Source organism: Uranotaenia lowii, chromosome 3 (assembly GCF_029784155.1).
Source record: "Uranotaenia lowii strain MFRU-FL chromosome 3, ASM2978415v1, whole genome shotgun sequence".
NCBI lineage: Eukaryota > Metazoa > Arthropoda > Insecta > Diptera > Culicidae > Uranotaenia > Uranotaenia lowii.
Genome location: NC_073693.1, coordinates 141,789,884 through 141,808,858, shown reverse-complemented (window position 1 = coordinate 141,808,858; position 18,975 = coordinate 141,789,884). Strand labels below are relative to the sequence as shown.

Here is an 18,975-nt window from a genome sequence, read left to right as displayed (position 1 = left end):
TGGCTACTTTTGGGTTCGGGACGAGGAATTTTCTTTCAAGTTTTATTTCGCCCATTAAATTGGCCACTTTTTGCCTTGTGCTGTTTGCTTCCTCGATCATAGTATTGAGAGGGTCTTTTGGCTTATCGTAAAAAGGCGCATTTAGCCCGCACGGTTTGAGGTTCGGCATTTTAGACAACACTTACAATAAAAACGTTTTCTTGAAAACCGAAGAAAATTTTAACATAAAAATTACTCCATTGTATAGAAAACAGATGCCTGCACACGTGTATATAGTTTTTGTACACATATTCGATGTGATATTTGATAAAATCAGTGTTCTGCTTAATAGGCGCATATAGCCCGCTCCTCCCCTAAATGCATTCCTCACACGGGCCCGTTGAAATCATGTCCCGAACCTTGTTGTCGTAGTCTTGCCTATCCAAAATCACTACAGCATTCCCCTTATCCGCTCGCGTGAAAATCACTTCGTGTTTCTTCAACTTGGCTATAACTTTTTCGGGGCCTACTATTTCAGATTTTGAACGGGGCTTTTTCTGTGCGGTTTTCGAAATGGGCGAAATAAAACTTGAAAGCAAATTCCTCGTCCCGAACCCAAAAGTAGCCTCATTGTATTGCCTCCCAAAAATCCATAAAAACCCAATCGCAATGCGGCCTATTTCTTCAAACATCTGCACACTAACCGAGAAAATGGCAGCGTGGTTGGTAGAAGAAATGCGGAAGTATCCAGTTAAGCACGGCAAGAGTGTTCTTAACTCTGTTGACTTAGTGGAACACTTGAAGGATTTCAAAGTGCGTCGAGGAGAGATTTTAGTCTCGTTTGATGTCTCCGCACTTTTTCCTAGCGTCCCTATATCGGACGCCTTACGCAACCTTCGCAGACACTTGGAGCGACGCCGAGCACCTCCAAACCAAATAGCAGCGTACGTCACCATAGCCGAGGTTTGTATGAATCAGAATTACTTCTTGTTTCGGGGTAAGTTCTACAAACGAACCTTCGGCCTCAGCATGGGAAGTAAATTATCTCCCCTACTGGCTGAACTTTTCATGAGTGACTTCGAAACAGATCTCGAAAAAAGAAACTTTTCCCTCGAGTTTGGTGACGTTATGTTGATGATATCTTCGCCACTGTAAAGGAACGGTATCTCCCGCAGACGCTTGAGATTTTGAACAACCAGCATAGCTCGATCAAATTCACCGTCGAAAAAGAAGTTGATGGGAAACTTCCTTTCCTTGATCTGTTAATTTCTAGAAAAGAAGATAATACAGTATAATTCGGAATTTATCGTAAACCCACGTCAACAGATCGCTACATTACGGTTGATTCAAACCACTTTGGTGCGCAAAAGCAAGCCGCCTTTCATTCGATGGCCCACCGTCTGTTCAACATACCAATGGAGAGCCACGAGTTTGAACAAGAAAAGCAAAAAATTTTGCTGGCTGGTGAATTGAACGGGTACGAGTTTGTCAGCAAAATCCTCCGAAAACATGAAAGAAAAAAGCTCCGTAGCAACGCAACCACATTCAAACCAGAAAGGGATGAATCCCAAAGAGTCAGCCTGCCGTACCACCCTCCACTGACAAACAGTATCCGTAAGATCCTCTCCAAACATGGTATGAAAGTGGCCTACAAAAGTTCTAACACTTTGAAAGATCGACTGGTTTCTCTTAAAGACCAAGTGCCACCGGAAGAGAGATCTGGAATTTATGAGATTCCATGTCAAAACTGCCCGGCCGTCTGTATTGGTCAAACCAGACGGAAATTCAGAACCAGAATTAAAGAGCACAAAAACGCAGTAGATAACAGCAGGAGCAACGAATCCAGAATCCAAAGCGTCACATTTAAACGCATGGGAATCCATGTTTATCACCACATCGGAAAGGCCACTTATGAACGAGGATGACGCTCCAATCATATCACCGCTTTTCAACCTGCTCAAGCCGAATTTTCAACAAACCGACCACCCTTCAACGAATACTATTGGATAGTATGAACATGTATTAGTGGTTTTCCTTCATCTAGTCAGTCGGACATCGTCCTGTAGATGGGCAACATCGAGCCCGAAACCGGTCGACAAAAAAAGGTAAATTTAATTCCTTTTTCCGTTAGTAAAAACGTTAAGTCTCGTGTCCTGTAATACGTCGTGTGTTATTTGTGTAGCATAAGTTTTTACGTTTAGCACAATCAGTAAAATGAGTAACTTTGAAAAATTCAGAAACAAAGGTAAGTCAAAATAACCAACTATAGAAACCGTCTATACGTCTGCGAATCTATATCTCAATATCCAAGGAAAGGGTTTTGTTAGTTGGGGAAAGGTAATAGATCAGAGTCCATTTTGGTGAATGGTGCGATCGAGTTTTCCTACACCTCCTCCTAGATTTTTTTTAAGGAAACTCCTATTTCTATTATTGAGGAATTGATAAAAAGTTTAAACGTATAAAATATGTGTTTAAATTTTTTTTAAACTAACTTGTTTTCCTAATTCTTGTTCCTGGTACACTAATGTGTTTTCAAAAACGACCCTTTAAATTGAAAATACTTCTATCAAACTTCGAAGAATATTTAAAAGGAGATATTTTAAATATAAAAGTTTTGTTATTGGATGAAGTGATTCTCCTTTTTGTTCCTTTTAATTTTTAATTTGTTGTGTAGGTTATGATAACTGAATAAGATCGTTTTTGGAAACTCATCAATGCAATTCAACTCTTTGCCTCATATAGATTTCACGATTGCACGGAGAAAACAAATCAATCAAAAAATTTGGTTATTCATCTCACATGAATCCTGTGAGACATTCACTCTCAAGTAGTGGATTAATATTTATGCTATACTTAAGATATGTTCACAATTCATTACGAAAAATAAAAAAAAGATGTTTCAAGATGAACCTTATTTTTTGAAATAATCGAATCAAATTAGCATTTCGGTGGCACTCCGTCAACATAAGTTCTTAAAGGCTCCTTAAAAAACTGTAATGAAACATATTTAAATGAATAAGTCAATAGTCAGATATTAGAAAGCTTATTGAGTTGTTATGTCCTGATATTAATAATTGATATATCTAAACAATCAATATTATATTAATACGAAATTTCACATATATGGCAGAATAAGAAACTGGAAGAAAACATAAGCGAAAATTTAACAATATGTTTCAAAACAATAAGTCAACAGATAATCAAGCTTTTGACTAAATTTTAACAAAACTACGTTCTCACTAAGAGGCACATTTTTTTTTAAAAATTTATCTACTTTTCTTTGAAGCAATTAATAGCTTTGAAACCTTAGGCGTCGTACACAAATTACGTAACGCAAAAAATCTAGAATTCAGACCCCCTCCCCCCCTAGGTAACAATAAGTAACGTTTGATAGGACCCCCCTTCTAAAGTTACGTAACGCTAAATACACCCCCCCCCCTATTCAATTTTAAAATTAAAAGTAAAAGTACACAAAGTAACGGGGGTTCTTATCTGGGCCCCCGTCAACGGTAATAATAACAATGGGCTTGATCTCTCCTTGATAACGCATGATCTTATCGAACTCTGGTAGTTCTCACGCCCTGTTAAAATCCAGTCCATTGGATAAAGCTGTTGATGAACAGTGTTTCCCTGAACGCACCTACTTAACCACCATTGACGTTTTCGTCAAAAAAAGTAATTTACAATTCTTTTCTTTGTGTTTTTTTTTCATTAATTTGTTACGTAACTGAACCAAGTACCCCCCTCCCCCCTATGTAACAGCAAGTAACGCAGACTCAACCCCCCTCCCCCCCTACATGCGTTACGTAATTTGTGTACGAGGCCTTATCGATCATATGAATAACAAATTTGCTTCGATTTGAGTGAAGAGCGAATGCGCAACATCTCTGTTTCGGGAATGCCGTATGTGAATTGTGGTGGCTGAATACAGGAAAAATATACCATTGTGAACTATTCATTAACTTTAGACGACTATGACTTTACACAGTGTATTTCCGATAGCACTGGAGATCAGGGACCAAAATAATAAATATAACTCAAGCGGCGATAATCTTTATAAATTAAATAAAAATACTTAGCTTCTTACCACGGCCCGCTTCTTCGGATATGTTCCGAAATGGAAGTCGTTAACCATAGTTTTCAGCATATATTGGCACTGTAGCCCCTGCTGTTTCCCGCTAGGTTCAGATTCTGGTTCTTTTCAGTGACGTTAACGGGTAGTAACGGCGTGACATCCCATTTTCTGCCCACTGTGGACAATTTACACCATAATTTTCTTCACATTTCAGCATTTTCACAAATCAAAACAAATTTTCACGAGACGAAAAAAAAAACACGTACGTCACCGGCAAGTCGACGCCTGCTCTCAAAAAAATTATGTTTTAAAACTTACAATATTTTAAATATAGTTTATTATTATTATATGAAAAACTTCATAGCAAAGGGTGCAAGAAAATGTTTACTACAACAGAATTGAGGTGAAACCGGACACCCATAGTCATTTAACACAACTTTCTACTATGATTGATAATGTGCTTGAGTTTTTTTTTATAATTATTTGAAATATTCAATTTATGACATACACGCAATCATCAGCTATGCGAAAATGAGGTGATTCCGTGTACCCATGGTGAAAAAATATTTCAATTTTATAAAAAAACCTTCTCGAATGAGTTATTGAACGATATCAGAAGAAAAATGCTAAAAATATTGTGTTATAAAAAAATCCCCTTCACCAGTCATTTTGACTGGTCACGGTCCGAATATTCAATTTGGAGATCTTTCTAGTGTTAGTATCATCAAAATTTGTCGAAACGGACACTTTTCGAAAAGCATTAGAGGATTAACGTGGTTTTCGGAAATAATAGCGATTTTTTCGCCGATTCTATTTACAAGGTTTGTTTCCTTCGTGCAAAAATGACCTTAGTGTTTTGAAATACTGAAATAAAATTTGATTCAAAAATCAATATTGAAATTTTCTAACAAGGAGATGCGTTAATTATCTAATTTTTTTTTTCAATTTATAATTTTATTTCTTTAACATTTTATTGTACTTGTAAAACTTGATGGATTTTTAACTGTTTAATATCGAAAAAATCCGTCATCGAGTTTGTTAGATTATTAAAAAAAATGGTGATAAATTTGGGCCGAACTTGAGTCGTCATTTAATTTCGGGTCATGTTTGAACGCATCTACTTTCTTATGAAACTTTCCTTTCAACATCGCCTTTAGTTTTGAATTTTTGTAGTAGGCCGCACTCCATCGTACCATCATTTTGAAAAGTCAAACCTAATCCAAATTGCAAAATATTTGGAAACTATGATCAAAGCGATTAACTAATGTAATTAAACTTGATCTTTAAATTCTTAAAAACGAATCGCATGGCACCTCATATCAAATCCACCACAACAAATAACAGATTCATATCGCCGCTAAGATGGGTCTAACGGTCTCCCCACGCTCAAGGTGCCGATCATAAACATTCTGATGTTGCGATCGCCCATTCAGTGTCTGATTCTGTTAAATGTCAACCATCCTTTCCTCAAAACGCGTGCTTGCCAGCATCGATTTGAAGATGCGAGCCCACTTCTGAACCGGTAGGTAGGCAAAGAAAGTTGTTGTCACCCATCTTTACTGAAAACAGTTTCAAAACATGCATATAGGTAGTAGGTTGATATTGGATTGACGATTGCTCTGAAAATGTCAGTGCATATGATTTTGTTTTCCAAACTGCATTCTACCGATCGTGATGATCGGTTCGCCTTGATGATCTATCGTCTTGCTAAATAATGGTTGGAGCTTCATTTTTCCGCTACGAGAGAACTGGTTTGATTAAGGTGCAAGAAATTAGACCATAAATTTCCATGTCATCCAACATATTAGTTTTAGGGGGACAAAAAATAAGATTGTCGCAACTTTGATAGCAAGAAATAGAACCTCTTTTGGAAAGATGCTCCGTTTTTTGGATACCGATTAGAGGTAATCTTCTATGAAACGCGCCGTCTAGAAGACGCCAGACAGATCGGGCTAGAATGTTCGTCCTTGTGCGGAACTTGGTGCGTTAGATGCGGAACGGTATCCGAAAAAGATGCAAATTTGAACGGTTTTCGGAAAGATTTTTTTCGTCCGCTAGAGGTTTTGGTGCTGGGGAGAATTTATTGAAACAGTTCGATTTAGATATTCTAAACATGTCTGCAAAGATCAGGGATATCGTCTTCGTTTCGGAAAAAGAGGCTGGGACTGTTTTTGAAGGACTCGTGTAGAATGAATAGAAGTATATATAAAAGAACTGGGTCAGTACGGTTATTCAGTCACAGTTCCGATTTCGGAAAAGTGTGTCGGCGATCCGGTGGATCCGGGGATAAAAAAGTGAAAAAAGGAATTAAAATGGTACATCAAGGTTTTAAATAAATAGAACAAGTTCTTAAAGTTAAATTGTATGTTTCAGAAAATCAAAATGTTGTGGTTGTCGATAGTACTATTGGGTGTAGTGAAAGCTACGTCGGTTCTAGGTCCAGATGGATACGAATCCTCCAAACCATCAGTGCCATTTTGTTCAGAAGGATCAAGTGATGGAAACTGTACTCCTGAATCTACGAACAACGACGTAGTGTCTTTGGTGTGTCCAGAAGGCGGAGTTTGGCCGGATTGTAATTCGGCTCCAGCGATAGTGACCCAGCCAACTGTCAGTTCAACTTCTTCTGATTCAGAGGCAGTTTGTGCAAACGGTGGTTTAGGACCAACCTGTGAAGTACCAAAACCTATTACACTGATCAGCTGTGCTAATGGAGGAGTTCCTCCATTTTGTTGCCCTAAAGGAACAGTCGGGCCATACTGTGAGATGCCAGGAAATGAACCACCTCCAACAATAAGTTGTGCTAACGGAGGAATTCCTCCTTTCTGCTGTGAAAATGGTGGTGTTGGACCAGAATGTGAAATTTCGATACCATTTGGTTGTGATAACGGTGGTATTCCTCCATATTGCTGTACAAATGGAGGAGATGGTCCAAACTGTGCTATCCAACAACCCACTAGCTATTGCCCGGGAGGTGGAGTTCCGCCTTACTGCTGCACAAATGGTGGTCAAGGACCTTTCTGTATAATTGTTCAGTCAGCCTTTGAATTCGCTCCCTCTATCGAAATTGTTTATCACCCCACTTTGTGTCCACATGGAGGAATCGGGCCTAACTGCCAACAGCCAAGTAATCCCCAGCTATTGGTACCTACATCTTGTCCATATGGTGGACAACCACCTTACTGCTGCACCAATGGTGGATCAGGACCAAATTGTGAACTTCCGTTTATACCTACTGCCCCTTCACAACCGCTCGTTTCTCCACCTTCCTCCGTTCCATTACAACCAATAGCTCCCCAACAGCCACTTCCGTTTATACCTACTGCCCCTTCACAACCACTCGTTTCTCCACCTTCCTCCGTTCCATTACAACCAATAGCTCCCCAACAACCACTTCCGTTTATACCTACTGCCCCTTCACAACCGCTTGTTTCTCCCCCTTCCTTCATTCCATCACAGCCAATAGCTCCCCAACAGCCACCAGTAGTTCCTTCATGTTCCAACGGCGGTAGTTTACCATTCTGTTGCACAAACGGTGCAGCTAATCCCACGTGCGAGATTCCCTCCGAACCTGTTATCGGTTGCACAAATGGCGGCGAAGGACTCAACTGCCTTCCAACTGGTTTATCAAACAACGAATACTTACCTCCCCATGAACACTCCAACGAATGCCAAAATGGAGGTCAACCACCTTACTGTTGCACAAATGGTGGTGAAGGTCCTGGTTGCTTCATTCAAACTCAACGACCTCCAACTACCACAACACCTCGGCCCACAACCACCACAACCCGTAGAACAACAACTACCCCTCGTCGAACAACAACTCGTCCAAGAACGACAACTACCCGCAGAACAACACCCTTCACAACTCGGAGAACCACAACAACCCGTAGGCCGACAACCACAACTCGTCGCACAACAAGACGACCCACCACAACCACCACCCGAAGACCTACAACAACCACCCGAAGAACCACCAGAACTACTCGTCGTCAGGACAACTACTTCACCACAACTCGGCCCACAACTCGTCCTACAACCAAGAGACCATGTCCCTTCGGAGGATTCCCCCCATATTGCTGTACCAACGGAGGTCAAGGACCTAACTGTATCATCGCAACAACACCTAAACCCAAACCTCCGTGTCCATTCGGAGGCGTTCCTCCATTCTGCTGCACCAACGGCGGTATCGGACCAACCTGTGTCGTCCCCACTCAACGACCCCCGAAGCCATCGAAACCATCGACCTCGTTCGTCTTTTCCACAACTCCAAAACCCAAACCACCCTGCCCATTCGGGGGCGTACCTCCCTTCTGCTGCACCAACGGTGGAATCGGACCCACTTGTGTAGTTCCAACTCAACGACCTCCGAGACCATCGAGACCATCAACTTCGTCCGTCTTTTCGGGATGTCCCGCCGGAGGAGTACCTCCCTATTGCTGTGCCAACGGTGGACAGGGAGCCAGCTGTAGCAATCCGAAACCTCCAACGACCTCGGCATCTTTTGGAATCGGTAGCAGTTTCTCCGGGGCGGATAACGGGTATCTTCCGCCGAAGCAGGAAAGTCAAAGCGGTGGACAGTCTCATGGATACAGCTACACGGCCGGCAATCCACCGTTTATTTTCTAAAGTTGTGATTTGTACATTTCAAGGTTATTTAATGATTTGTGCACTAGTATAAGAAAATATTATAGAATAAGCTTATGTTGTTGATGATTTTGGAAAACGATTAACCGAGGAATTGCAGGTTGAAGTAAACATATTTTTGGAGAAATGAAATTATATGTTTATCTGACAATTGCCATAGATTGCTCGGTTTAAATCTAAGGATGGAGTATGCATTTCGATTGATATTTAATGATCCAAGAAGCGGATATGTTTTTTTCGTTACAGAATAAAGCAGGTCTCTAGTCACATTTATATACTGTTTACTCTCATTTGTCTAAAAATCCGAAAAGATCCCATTTGCGTTGTACAGTACGGTTTTTTACACTGGTTCCGCGGTTTTTAATTGCGTTAAAAACCGTGTTAACTCCCGAAAATCGTGTTAAACCTGTGCTAACTTTTGAAAACTTTCTAAAACTAACTAAAGCTTAATTTTCCTCCACACACTGTTACGATGTTACTAATGGGTTTCGATAAAAATCATATCTCATTTAGTTCATTATTGGAATTAATTTCTTTTAACCAACAAAAGTGCTACAAGCGGCCGGTTTTGGAACCAGCCATTTTGATTCGGTTGTGAAGCTGTGCGTATCGGCTTTGATCTGATCAAAAATCAGAGAGCCGATGTCAGTACTGAAATTCAGTTCTACCACAGAGAACAGACGTACAAGCTAGCCCACGTAACTTGTGTAAAAGTTCCAACGCCCTTTTTGAGCCAATTTTTGTTTTTTGGCTGGGCCACCAGATGTCTCCAAACACACCAAAGTGAACTGTCAAAACAAAACTGAGAAAATAATACTAAAATGTGAAGGAGTTTTTAACAGGTCGTATGAGCTACTTGGCATGTTTAAAGAAAATCGCTTTGAGTTTCGTAACACATTCGTCCCGTAGCTTTAAAAATGAATTCTAAAATTTATCCGCTATTTTCTTCAAACTTGCAAGAAGAACTAAATTTTGAACAATGAGATGCAAATGAGATACGTGAATGAAACCTGCTTGGCATGCCTAGAATCAGTATTGCTGGGTGAAAATGATCGTCAAGAATGTCCTTATTTGACTGGACATAGCCGATGCTTCCTCTGACTTTGATAACCGTTCAAGAAATGCGAAAGCTTGATCCCAAAGTTGTCAGTTTTTCTCTGCGTCAGTAGTACTAAAATAAAAAATTAAAATTTTGCCGTGTTAAAAGTTACTCTAGTTGTATTTATCAAGCAATAAATGTAAGCCGTTCGTTTAACTGAGATATTGGTCACTTTATTCATGATTTCATATACGATTACGCCGTTTCGAAAACCGAGCCCTTTAAAAGTTGATTTGTAACTTTTAAACGGCGCAACAGATGGCACTGTTTCCAGTCAATTTTTAAAGTACTTTTCTGATGATAGCTTTTAAATGTTTACACACTTTTCTGAAGACTTTTTGTTCGAGCTTGTACGTCTGTTCTCTGTGGTTATACCTAGAAACATGCACTTGTGTGTGGGGGCAATGTTCGTGTAAATTTGAGGTTGATAGCCTCGATCACAAGACTCAAGCTTCTTTTCTCAAATCGATCGCTCACAATAAACGAAAATTACCGAGTTCGGTAATTTTTTTACCGAAATCCTAACATGTGTAATTCGTTAAACTGTTCGGTAATTTTTTCGGTAAAAAATTGATGAAAATCGGTAAATGTAGAATCGATTTACCGATGTTCGTTTATTTTTTACCGAAAAAATTACCGAACAGTTTAACGATTTACACATGTTAGGATTTCGGTAAAAAATTTACCGAACTCGGTAATTTTCATTTACTGTGCTGGATGAGGCAGACGAATCTGCAGTGTGAATAACAAATTTTGTTCTGAAGAACTATTCTGAGAAACTGAACTCATATCAGATCAGGAGACGTTTTTGCTTAAAAGGTTAAGACTCCGAGGAGTCCGGATGGTTCTGAGAAACTGGGATAGCGTTAAACCGCTATGCCCTTTTACACTTGCGAGAAATTTTAAGATCCTGATGAGTGTTGGTAATTTACACAGGTTACATTACTGAATGCTTTAAGGAGGTATGAACTTCAATCGAATGTTGGATTTGAATTTACTTTGAGGAGCAATGCATGCACTGTTCGGTTTTGGATGGTGATATTGGTACATCAATTTTGAGATGTGTTGAGGAAGAACAGAACAAGAACATTAAACTTGTTCTGATTTTAAACCCCTTCTGGTCAGTTGTGATTCCTTGTTCGATGATCCTCGTAGTGGGGGTCTTTCAACCCCAAATTATCATGAAGCATTTGAATTAAGAAATTGGTTGGCACGGATGCAATGGTAATTTTTGTCTAAATTCAAACATAAAGGGCGAACACGAAATTATAGCGACACATTCAACAGGGCATTACTTTTTTCCATTGGGTAAAAATCTACCAAGTTTTGCACACTTTCTCATTGATGTGCATTGTTTACATCCCTGTCAGGAACGTTCGCTCAATCGGGCCGATTGCAAAACAGACATGGCGGCACTCGAATTCTAGCGGCTAGAATTCGATCGGTTTTCGGTTCGATTTCCATCCGTCTGCTCGATTGCTCGAAAACAGACGATATTTTTCGCAGCGCTGCGATGAACAAAACGAAACACGAGCAGTTTTCAATCGCAGCAACCCGGGTACTTGTTTTGCTTTTGTGGCGTGATTAGTGTGAATTGTGTGTTTGTCCCCGTTCCTTTTTTGACATTTCCGCTGTTCCTGCTCAGAAATGCTTTGAGCGGTATAAACAGAAGAAGCCATATAATATTGAAAGCAAGGTATGTTTTTTTTATTGAATCCTAAATAATCAAGTTTTATTTACATCATTTTCTAGCAAACAGAAAACATCGACCCATGCAAACAAAGCTTCCAAGGAAATGTCCACACGGTACGGGCTCTGGTGGAATGTCATCCCGGATATCGTATCCGGATCCCGGACACGCTCAGAGGTGGTGGCTTCATTTGGATTACTTTTAATCAGTTTTCGGTGTGTTCTTTTCAAAGTGGAAAGCAAGGTGAGTACCGTTGTCACAATTATTTACTATTTGCTTATTAAACTGATATTTTTCAAGATTTAAATTTTAATTCTTTTGGATCCAATCTAGATCCAAATTTCTAAAATGTACACACCAACAATTTTCTAAAATTAAACGTGCCAGAAACGCTTCAGCACCTAATTATATTTTGATCTAATCCAGATTCAATCTAATTTTACATCACATTGAATCGAAACAACAAACAGATAAGGTCAAAAAAGTAAAAATGGAACATGGAACTCAAAATTATGCCTCGAACGATGTAAAATTGTATGCATAAAACACAATTTAGAGTTATAGATGTTAGTATGTAAAATTGACACAAGATGACATCTTGTTTTGCTCGCGCAAATGTTTACGTTTTTCGTATTTGTGTTTGCAAACCAAATATGTAAATTCGGTTCGCGATCGGGATCTTCCGCTGCAATTTTCAGTTTCCACGCGATTGAAATAAACGAATACCGCGGTGTCGATGCTACGATGTTACCCATTAGGATCCGGACTCTTTTTTTTTTTTTTTTTTATTAATTAATCTATCTGGTCTCTTGTTGCCATTGTTTGACCAAGCTTAGTGAGAACTTAAAAAAAAAACATTCAAACATTAAATATCAATCTTGGCCGACTCGATGAATTCTGCGATGCTTTTCATAATTTTCAAGTTCACGTTTTTCAGGATAGTCTGAAGATCGGGAATCATCCCTTCGGATATGATAGTTTGCCACATATTTCTGCGTTGACTAGGATCCGGACTCTTTTGATACCGTTCACCCCCAGGTGGTCAATAACCTTCCAAATGTTTTCCATAACGGCCTGGGTGGGTAGTATGATGGGAAAATTGTAGCAGAGATTGAAGAACTAACAATTTACAATGTTTCTCCAAAGCCTGCACCGATTGGTGTTGTTACTTGTTACCCTTTGCAATCAACCCCCGGAATTAAAAATGCGACGAAGAAACCAAATGTCGACTGATTGGAACCGACCGTTATTTGGAATAATCACGGACGTTTGTGTATCGTCTTCCACAATAAGGATCAGAAATTCAAGGTGAGTCGGGATTCAATTTAAAAAAACTGATGAGAAAATTCTAATTAAAATTTTTGTTTTTAGAAACACCTGATCCCGGCCTTCGTGATGGACTACTGCCAAATAAAGTCTGCTCTGGAGATGCTCGCGATCCAAGCACGCTTCGTAACCGGGTGTGACAAGCGCGTCCAATTATTCACATCCAAAAGCCTCGATGATAAAAGTCATCCGTTCCGGGTTTTGAAGAAAATGCGAGAAAAGCCCGGGGAAGTCGGTGGTAAGGGTTTCTAAGGTAAAGTTGAAATGTTTGTATTTTCTTTCGGCATACAAGAATAATATTTCGGAGACACTCACAGTTAGCTGAAAGTTGGTACCTTTAAACCAAAAAAGCACTAGATTTAGTAGTATTAGGTATATTTGAAAGAAAAGAAATTGATTGATAACAACCACAGAAATCGAGGCGCCAAGGACAGATGGGTGCAAGTGCCTCAATTGTCAATGCTGAGTGCCAAACTATTCTGCTTTTTACATTATTAGTGCAAATTTCGATTTGATAAACTAATTTTTGATTAAAAAAAACTGAAAATATTTAGGACGTAGAGAACATTTTTTTCTTAAAACTTACATTTGATTCCACTTGTAACTCTCTATCCATAAATAGCACTATTTCGTAACTGTAAGATTAGGATCGGGATTACAAACCTCTTAGATTCATCCCAAAAGTAGACACATTTTTAACGCCGTCAGTTTTATCTCAAATCAATAGCGCCTTTGTGTATACTAGGCAGGTATTGAGTAAACACTAAACAGGCTATACGAAGACGTATTCGTTTTAGATGGAGAACCAAAAAAAATTGATATATATATTTAATTGATTTATAAGAACAAAATACGCTATTGAAATATCATGATTTCACGAAACTACGGAAACTATTGTTTTAAATAATTCTGCAGCTCAAAGGAAACTTTTGAATTTCCAACTTCTAAGAGTAGTTCTAGAATGATTTGAAGTAAATTGATTCTATGAAATTTCAAATCAAGAATACATAATCAGGTACATAAGCTGAAAATATGTAACTAGATTAAGGTTTTGAAAGTTGAATGTCGTGAAGTATTATATCAAAACTGCTTATTATTCTTCCATATTCGCGTTTACCATTTTTGCATGTTTAAAGTTAAACTTTTAAATAACGATGGCTATTTAATTATTTTCATTGATAAATCATTTATCATAAATGTAATTCAGTATTCACGAAATTCAATAATCGCTTTAGCTAGGTAGAATACAGTTAAAAAATTACTATACATAATTATGTCTATTAAAATTGTCCTTAGTTCTAAGTCAAATTCTGTAAGGTTATCTAACTACACAGCAAAAAAAAGTTATATTCACACGACACCCAATTCCATAAACGATGTAAAACTTGCCCGGGTAATTGAAAATCAAACGGCGTTATGCGTCGAAAAACACGTGATTTTAAGCGAAAAGCAAAGTATACACGATTTTCAAGGTTTCTCACTTTATTATGACGGGTCGTCGACCGAGATTCATACGACAAAGCTAATACTAATAATTTTATAGACTAGATGTACCTAAATTCAAAGTTGGAGCTCAGTTTAGTGAAAAACAACAGCACGAATAGTTTAAATTCAATATGTATCGATTTTCAACGATTTTAGACAAAGCGGTATACCTAGGTGCAGACATTTTCATTTGTGAGCAAAAAAAAGGATATTTACATATTTATGTGAAATCCATCAATGATGTTTTAACCCTGGAGCCACGGACCAGCAACGATGTTGTGGTTAAAAATAATTCCACTGACGCATCATTCTGTACCTTCGTAATTATTTTGGATGCTATTTTAAGAATTCTTCCTAGTTTACTACGTTAACTACGTTAATTACTACCTCAAAAAAGGATCAGATGGCGCCTCTTTGTTTACTCTAGTATCTTTACCTAAAATAAAAAGCTCCAAAAGCTCACTTCAGAAAGGTAAGATAACTTTCAATTAGACGAATGTTTTTAAATCATGCAGTTTCAATCGTATCGTGTTGTTAAATTGCAATTAAATTGCAATAAATATTTAAACATGTTTTAAAGAAAACTTTTGCTTCAACTCATAGGATAATTCTTAGTTACGTCGTTTTCAAATATAAGGCTAGAATTTGAAAACCAAAACAAACACTTGCGGAGAAAACAAAAACCAGAATTGAGCTCCTCAATAATTATTGTTTTATTTAAATTACCTCTTCGAAAACAGTGAAAAGATACTTAAAATCTAAAAAAGACTGAAAAGTCCCTACGCTTTATTACCTTGGCCGGAGCTCGACGACTTTCAAAACCCGTGATGGTGAGTTTCACAGCAAAATTTAAGGTGTTTTATGATATCTTCATTCGTTTCAATGCGATTTCAGATGGATGAAAACGAATCAGTTTTCTCGAAATGGAACTTAGTTAAAACTATTAAATAGGTGTTTTAGGCTGCTAAACATTACCGGGAAAAGTTGTGCAAGTGGAAATTTTCTTCGTTATAAGCAATTGAGTTTCGATTCTGGAATCTCTGCCAAAATAATTCTCTACGCTGTTGCTCGTCAGTCATCGGAAGCAGTCGAATGCTTCTTCAACAGGTGGCTTTCGACAGAAGGTCTGGAACTGCTGCTGATAATCCCCATGAGACTGTCGTGCAGGACTATATGATTGAGAAAAATCGTCATAATGTCCGTTGGAAGCGAATCAAAATCTTTAGCAAACCCGAAAGATTATGCTGTGTTTGACGGTTGACCTGTTTGGAGCCCACTGCCACAGGTAAGATTTGATTAATTTGGTATTTATTGTTTTTAGAATTTTTGTTTTCCTATTTATGTAGGTTGACTTATAAAATTTCGGAACTAGGACAGAACGCATATTTTACCTGGAGAGTCGTTTAAATGGAAAAACGTTCTCGCTGGAACGCTTTTATGCATAAGAGTCAATAGCAATAACTTTGAATATTTCTCTATCTGCTGAACTGGTGGATGGTGAACTGGTCTATGTATTAAGGAAATTTGCAGCGGACACAGAATGGCTGTTAGCGAAAATGATAGTGTAATTGGAATGGATCGAAATGATAATTGATTATCATCAAGGATGTCTCTCTTGGATAAGGCAGATCATAAGTCAATGTCATACCGGTTGTTTTAACTAAGAAGTGAAGAATAGTTTAAAAGCTAAAATTCAAATTTGTATTGTAAAATTGTGTATTTGAAAAATAGTCAATTGCATAATAATGAACAGAAATAATAGTACAATATTTAGAAAGCTTTTTTGACCAGAAAAAAAAACAATATGTTTGATAGAATTATAAAAAAAATAAACAAATACTACATAACAATGAAACAGTAAATTAATTATTGTTTTCAAAACTAGTTATTTTATGATGAAGCGTTAAATCTTAAAAAAAAATTACAATTTGTAATATGAATTCATTTCATTCCTCATGGTGTAATTTTGTAAGTTTCAAGTAAAATCCAACGGTTTAATTTTTGCTATGTAAAGACGATCTCAATAAATCAAATTTATTAGGCTATTATTTAATATAAGCTATTATTCGAAGCCTGAAAAATTAAAGAAAAACAAATGAAAAAATAATTTGTAGTTTTTTGTTAAAAACCGAAAAACCTGAATGAATGGCAACCATGGTAATCGGTCAAGAAACGGTTTGAAAAACCGTTCGGTTTCGGTCTGAAATCGGTCCTTTTTCGCATGGACGCTATTGCAATCGGCCCAGAAATAGTTCCTAAAATCGTTCGGATTCGGTCCGAAATCGGTCCTTTTTTCGGATGGATGCTATGGCAATCGACCCAGAATCGGTTCGAAAAATCGTTCGGTTTCGGTCCGAAATCGGTCCTTTTTTTCGGATGGATACTATGGCAATCGGCCCAGAAACGGTTCGAAAAATCGTTCGGTTTCGGCCCGAAATCGGTCCTTTTTATCGGATGGACGCTATGGCAATCGGCCCAGAAACGGTTCGAAAACCAGTTGGTTTCGGTCCGAACTCAGTCATTTATTTCGGAGGGACAATGGTAATCGGCCCAAAAACGGTTCGTAAACCGTTCAGATTCGGTTGGAAAACGGTTCGCTTGTTTTGACATTTGATCTGCTCGAACTGGTTGAGAAAACTTATCGTCGTCCGAAAAAGTGTTTCATTTTCGCGCGATTTTCTACTAAAGTCGGCCCGATTTCTTATACGATTTCGGACCGATCGAGCAGATGTACGGACAAAAATCGGGCCGATTTCGGGCGATTTTTCCTGACTGGGATGTTGTCAAACTCGAAGTCGTGTTTTTCGATTCAACGAAAATGGAAGTGAACCAACGCAAGTCGAGAAAACAAATTCTTTCCAAACACCTGGAATTTTCTGACCTATCGCACCGGCAGTTGGGAAACATATTGAACATTCACCAATCAACCATCTCCAGAGTGTTGAAGCGGTTCCAGGAGCGATTGACGTTGGACCACGGCAAAGAAGCTGGAAGAAAACCGGGACCGAAGAACAAAAAGACGGAGGGAAAGGTGAAGCGAATGATTAAAGCACATCCCAATGTCTCAAGCCGTGATTTGCAAAGAAGAGAGCTGGACTACATACATACAAGGTACAACTCTCAAACCACGATGAGCGAGAACAATCGACGGCTAAAACTTAGGCACAGAAGCTCTATGAGAAGATTCTGACAAAATATGGCTGCTGTGTGATGGACGACGAAACATATATAGAAGCCAATTCCGGGGTTGGAGTTTTTCATCTGCAAGAGCAACTTCGAAGTGGACAACATATTTAAGAAGAAGAAAATGTCGAAGTTCGTCTCCAAATATCTCGTTTGGCAGGCCATTTGTCTTGCGGAATGAGGAGTGAGCCTTTCGTGACAAAGGGCACAGTAAATGGCGAGATCTACAAATCTGAGTGCCTCGAGAAGCACCTTTTTCCCTTCTTGCAGCAGCACGAAGCAGCTCTGCTATTTTGGCCAGATTTGGCATCATGCCACTATTCTAAAATTGTCGTGGAGTGGTATGAGACCAATTCTGTCCATTTTGTTACAAAGGACATGAATCTGTCAAACCGTTCGAACTGTGCCCGGAGGAGCAGTACTGGGCAATAATATAGCGGGAACTTTGGAAGAGCAAGAAGACATTCAAAGACGAGAATAACATGTTAAGAAAATGGAAAAAACTGAAAAACTGGTACCGGATGACACTGTTAAGACTTTGATGGAGGACATCGACCGAAAATACGTTCAATTTTGCACTGAAGGCTCCATGGACTAATTTTTCTTTAGATTTTTGAAGTAAATGTATATTTAAAACTATCCTGAAATTTTGGTTTGATTCTAAACATTTTAGGAAAATTGGCATGACATTTTCGGTGTTTATTTAAAAAATCAAATTAAATTTCTTTTTCAAGTTTAATTAGTATAAAATTCAGGAAAAATATTCAGTTAGGCTTCCGCTTTTCCAAATCCGAATTGCCGGGCCTTACGCTTTACCCCTGCCATCAGATTTTGTCCAGCCACCTTGTCCACCTTCTTCGCCGCAGAAAGCCAGTTTGCCTTGAACTGCTGCTTGTCCTTAGCAGTTTTTTTTTATCTTCTTTAGGTTCCGCTTGACAATAGCCCAGTATTTCTCAATTGGGCGGAGCTCTGGCGTGTTGGGAGGGTTCTTGTCCTTGGGAACCACCTGCACGTTGTTGGCGGCGTACCACTCCATGGCCTTTTTACCATAATGGCAAGATGCCAAATCCAGCCAAAACAGTACGGAACAACCGTGTTTCTTAAGGAAAGTCAGCAGACGTTTATTCAAACACTCTTTCACGTAAATTTTTTGGATGACAATGAAAATGCTGCTTTTCAAGCCACAGGTACAGATGACTTGCCAAACCAGATAATTCTTCGCGAACTTTGACAATTTCATGTGCTTGAAAATATCTGCTACCTTTCCCCTTCCTTTTGCCGTATAAAACTCCTGTCCGGAAGCTGCTTGTAGTCGACTTTGACGTAGGCTTCTTCGTCCATTTCCACGCAGTCAAACTTCGTCAGCATCGTCGTGTACAGCCTCCGGGATCGTGCTTTGGCCGTCGTATTTTGTTTATCATCGCGATTTGGAGTCACTACCTTCTTGTAAGTCGATAGTCCGGCTCGTTTTTTGGCTCGATGCACGGTTGT

At 38.8% G+C, this 18,975-nt stretch overlaps 1 protein-coding gene and 1 long non-coding RNA gene across 2 annotated transcripts; both read left to right on the top strand.

The window, feature by feature from the left end:
- Positions 1-690: 690 nt before the first annotated feature.
- Positions 691-8,683, top strand: LOC129752679 (mucin-2-like). Its single transcript, XM_055748446.1, has 2 exons — positions 691-942; positions 6,428-8,683. The coding sequence occupies exons 1-2, from the start codon at positions 691-693 to the stop codon at positions 8,681-8,683; spliced, it is 2,508 nt and encodes an 835-aa protein (XP_055604421.1).
- Positions 8,684-14,957: 6,274 nt separating this feature from the next.
- On the top strand, positions 14,958-16,087 carry LOC129755934 (uncharacterized). Its single transcript, XR_008739354.1, has 3 exons — positions 14,958-15,131; positions 15,196-15,586; positions 15,648-16,087. It is a non-coding gene; the product is annotated as an uncharacterized LOC129755934 (long non-coding RNA).
- Positions 16,088-18,975: the final 2,888 nt, after the last annotated feature.

Excerpts from the sequence above, each read along its gene's own strand:
- LOC129752679 (XM_055748446.1), top strand. The coding sequence starts at position 691 with ATGGCAGCGTGGTTGGTAGAAGAAATGCGGAAGTATCCAGTTAAGCAC. Across the intron at positions 943-6,427 it reads CGTACGTCACCATAGCCGAG|AAAATCAAAATGTTGTGGTT; the intron begins GTTTGTATGAAT and ends TGTATGTTTCAG.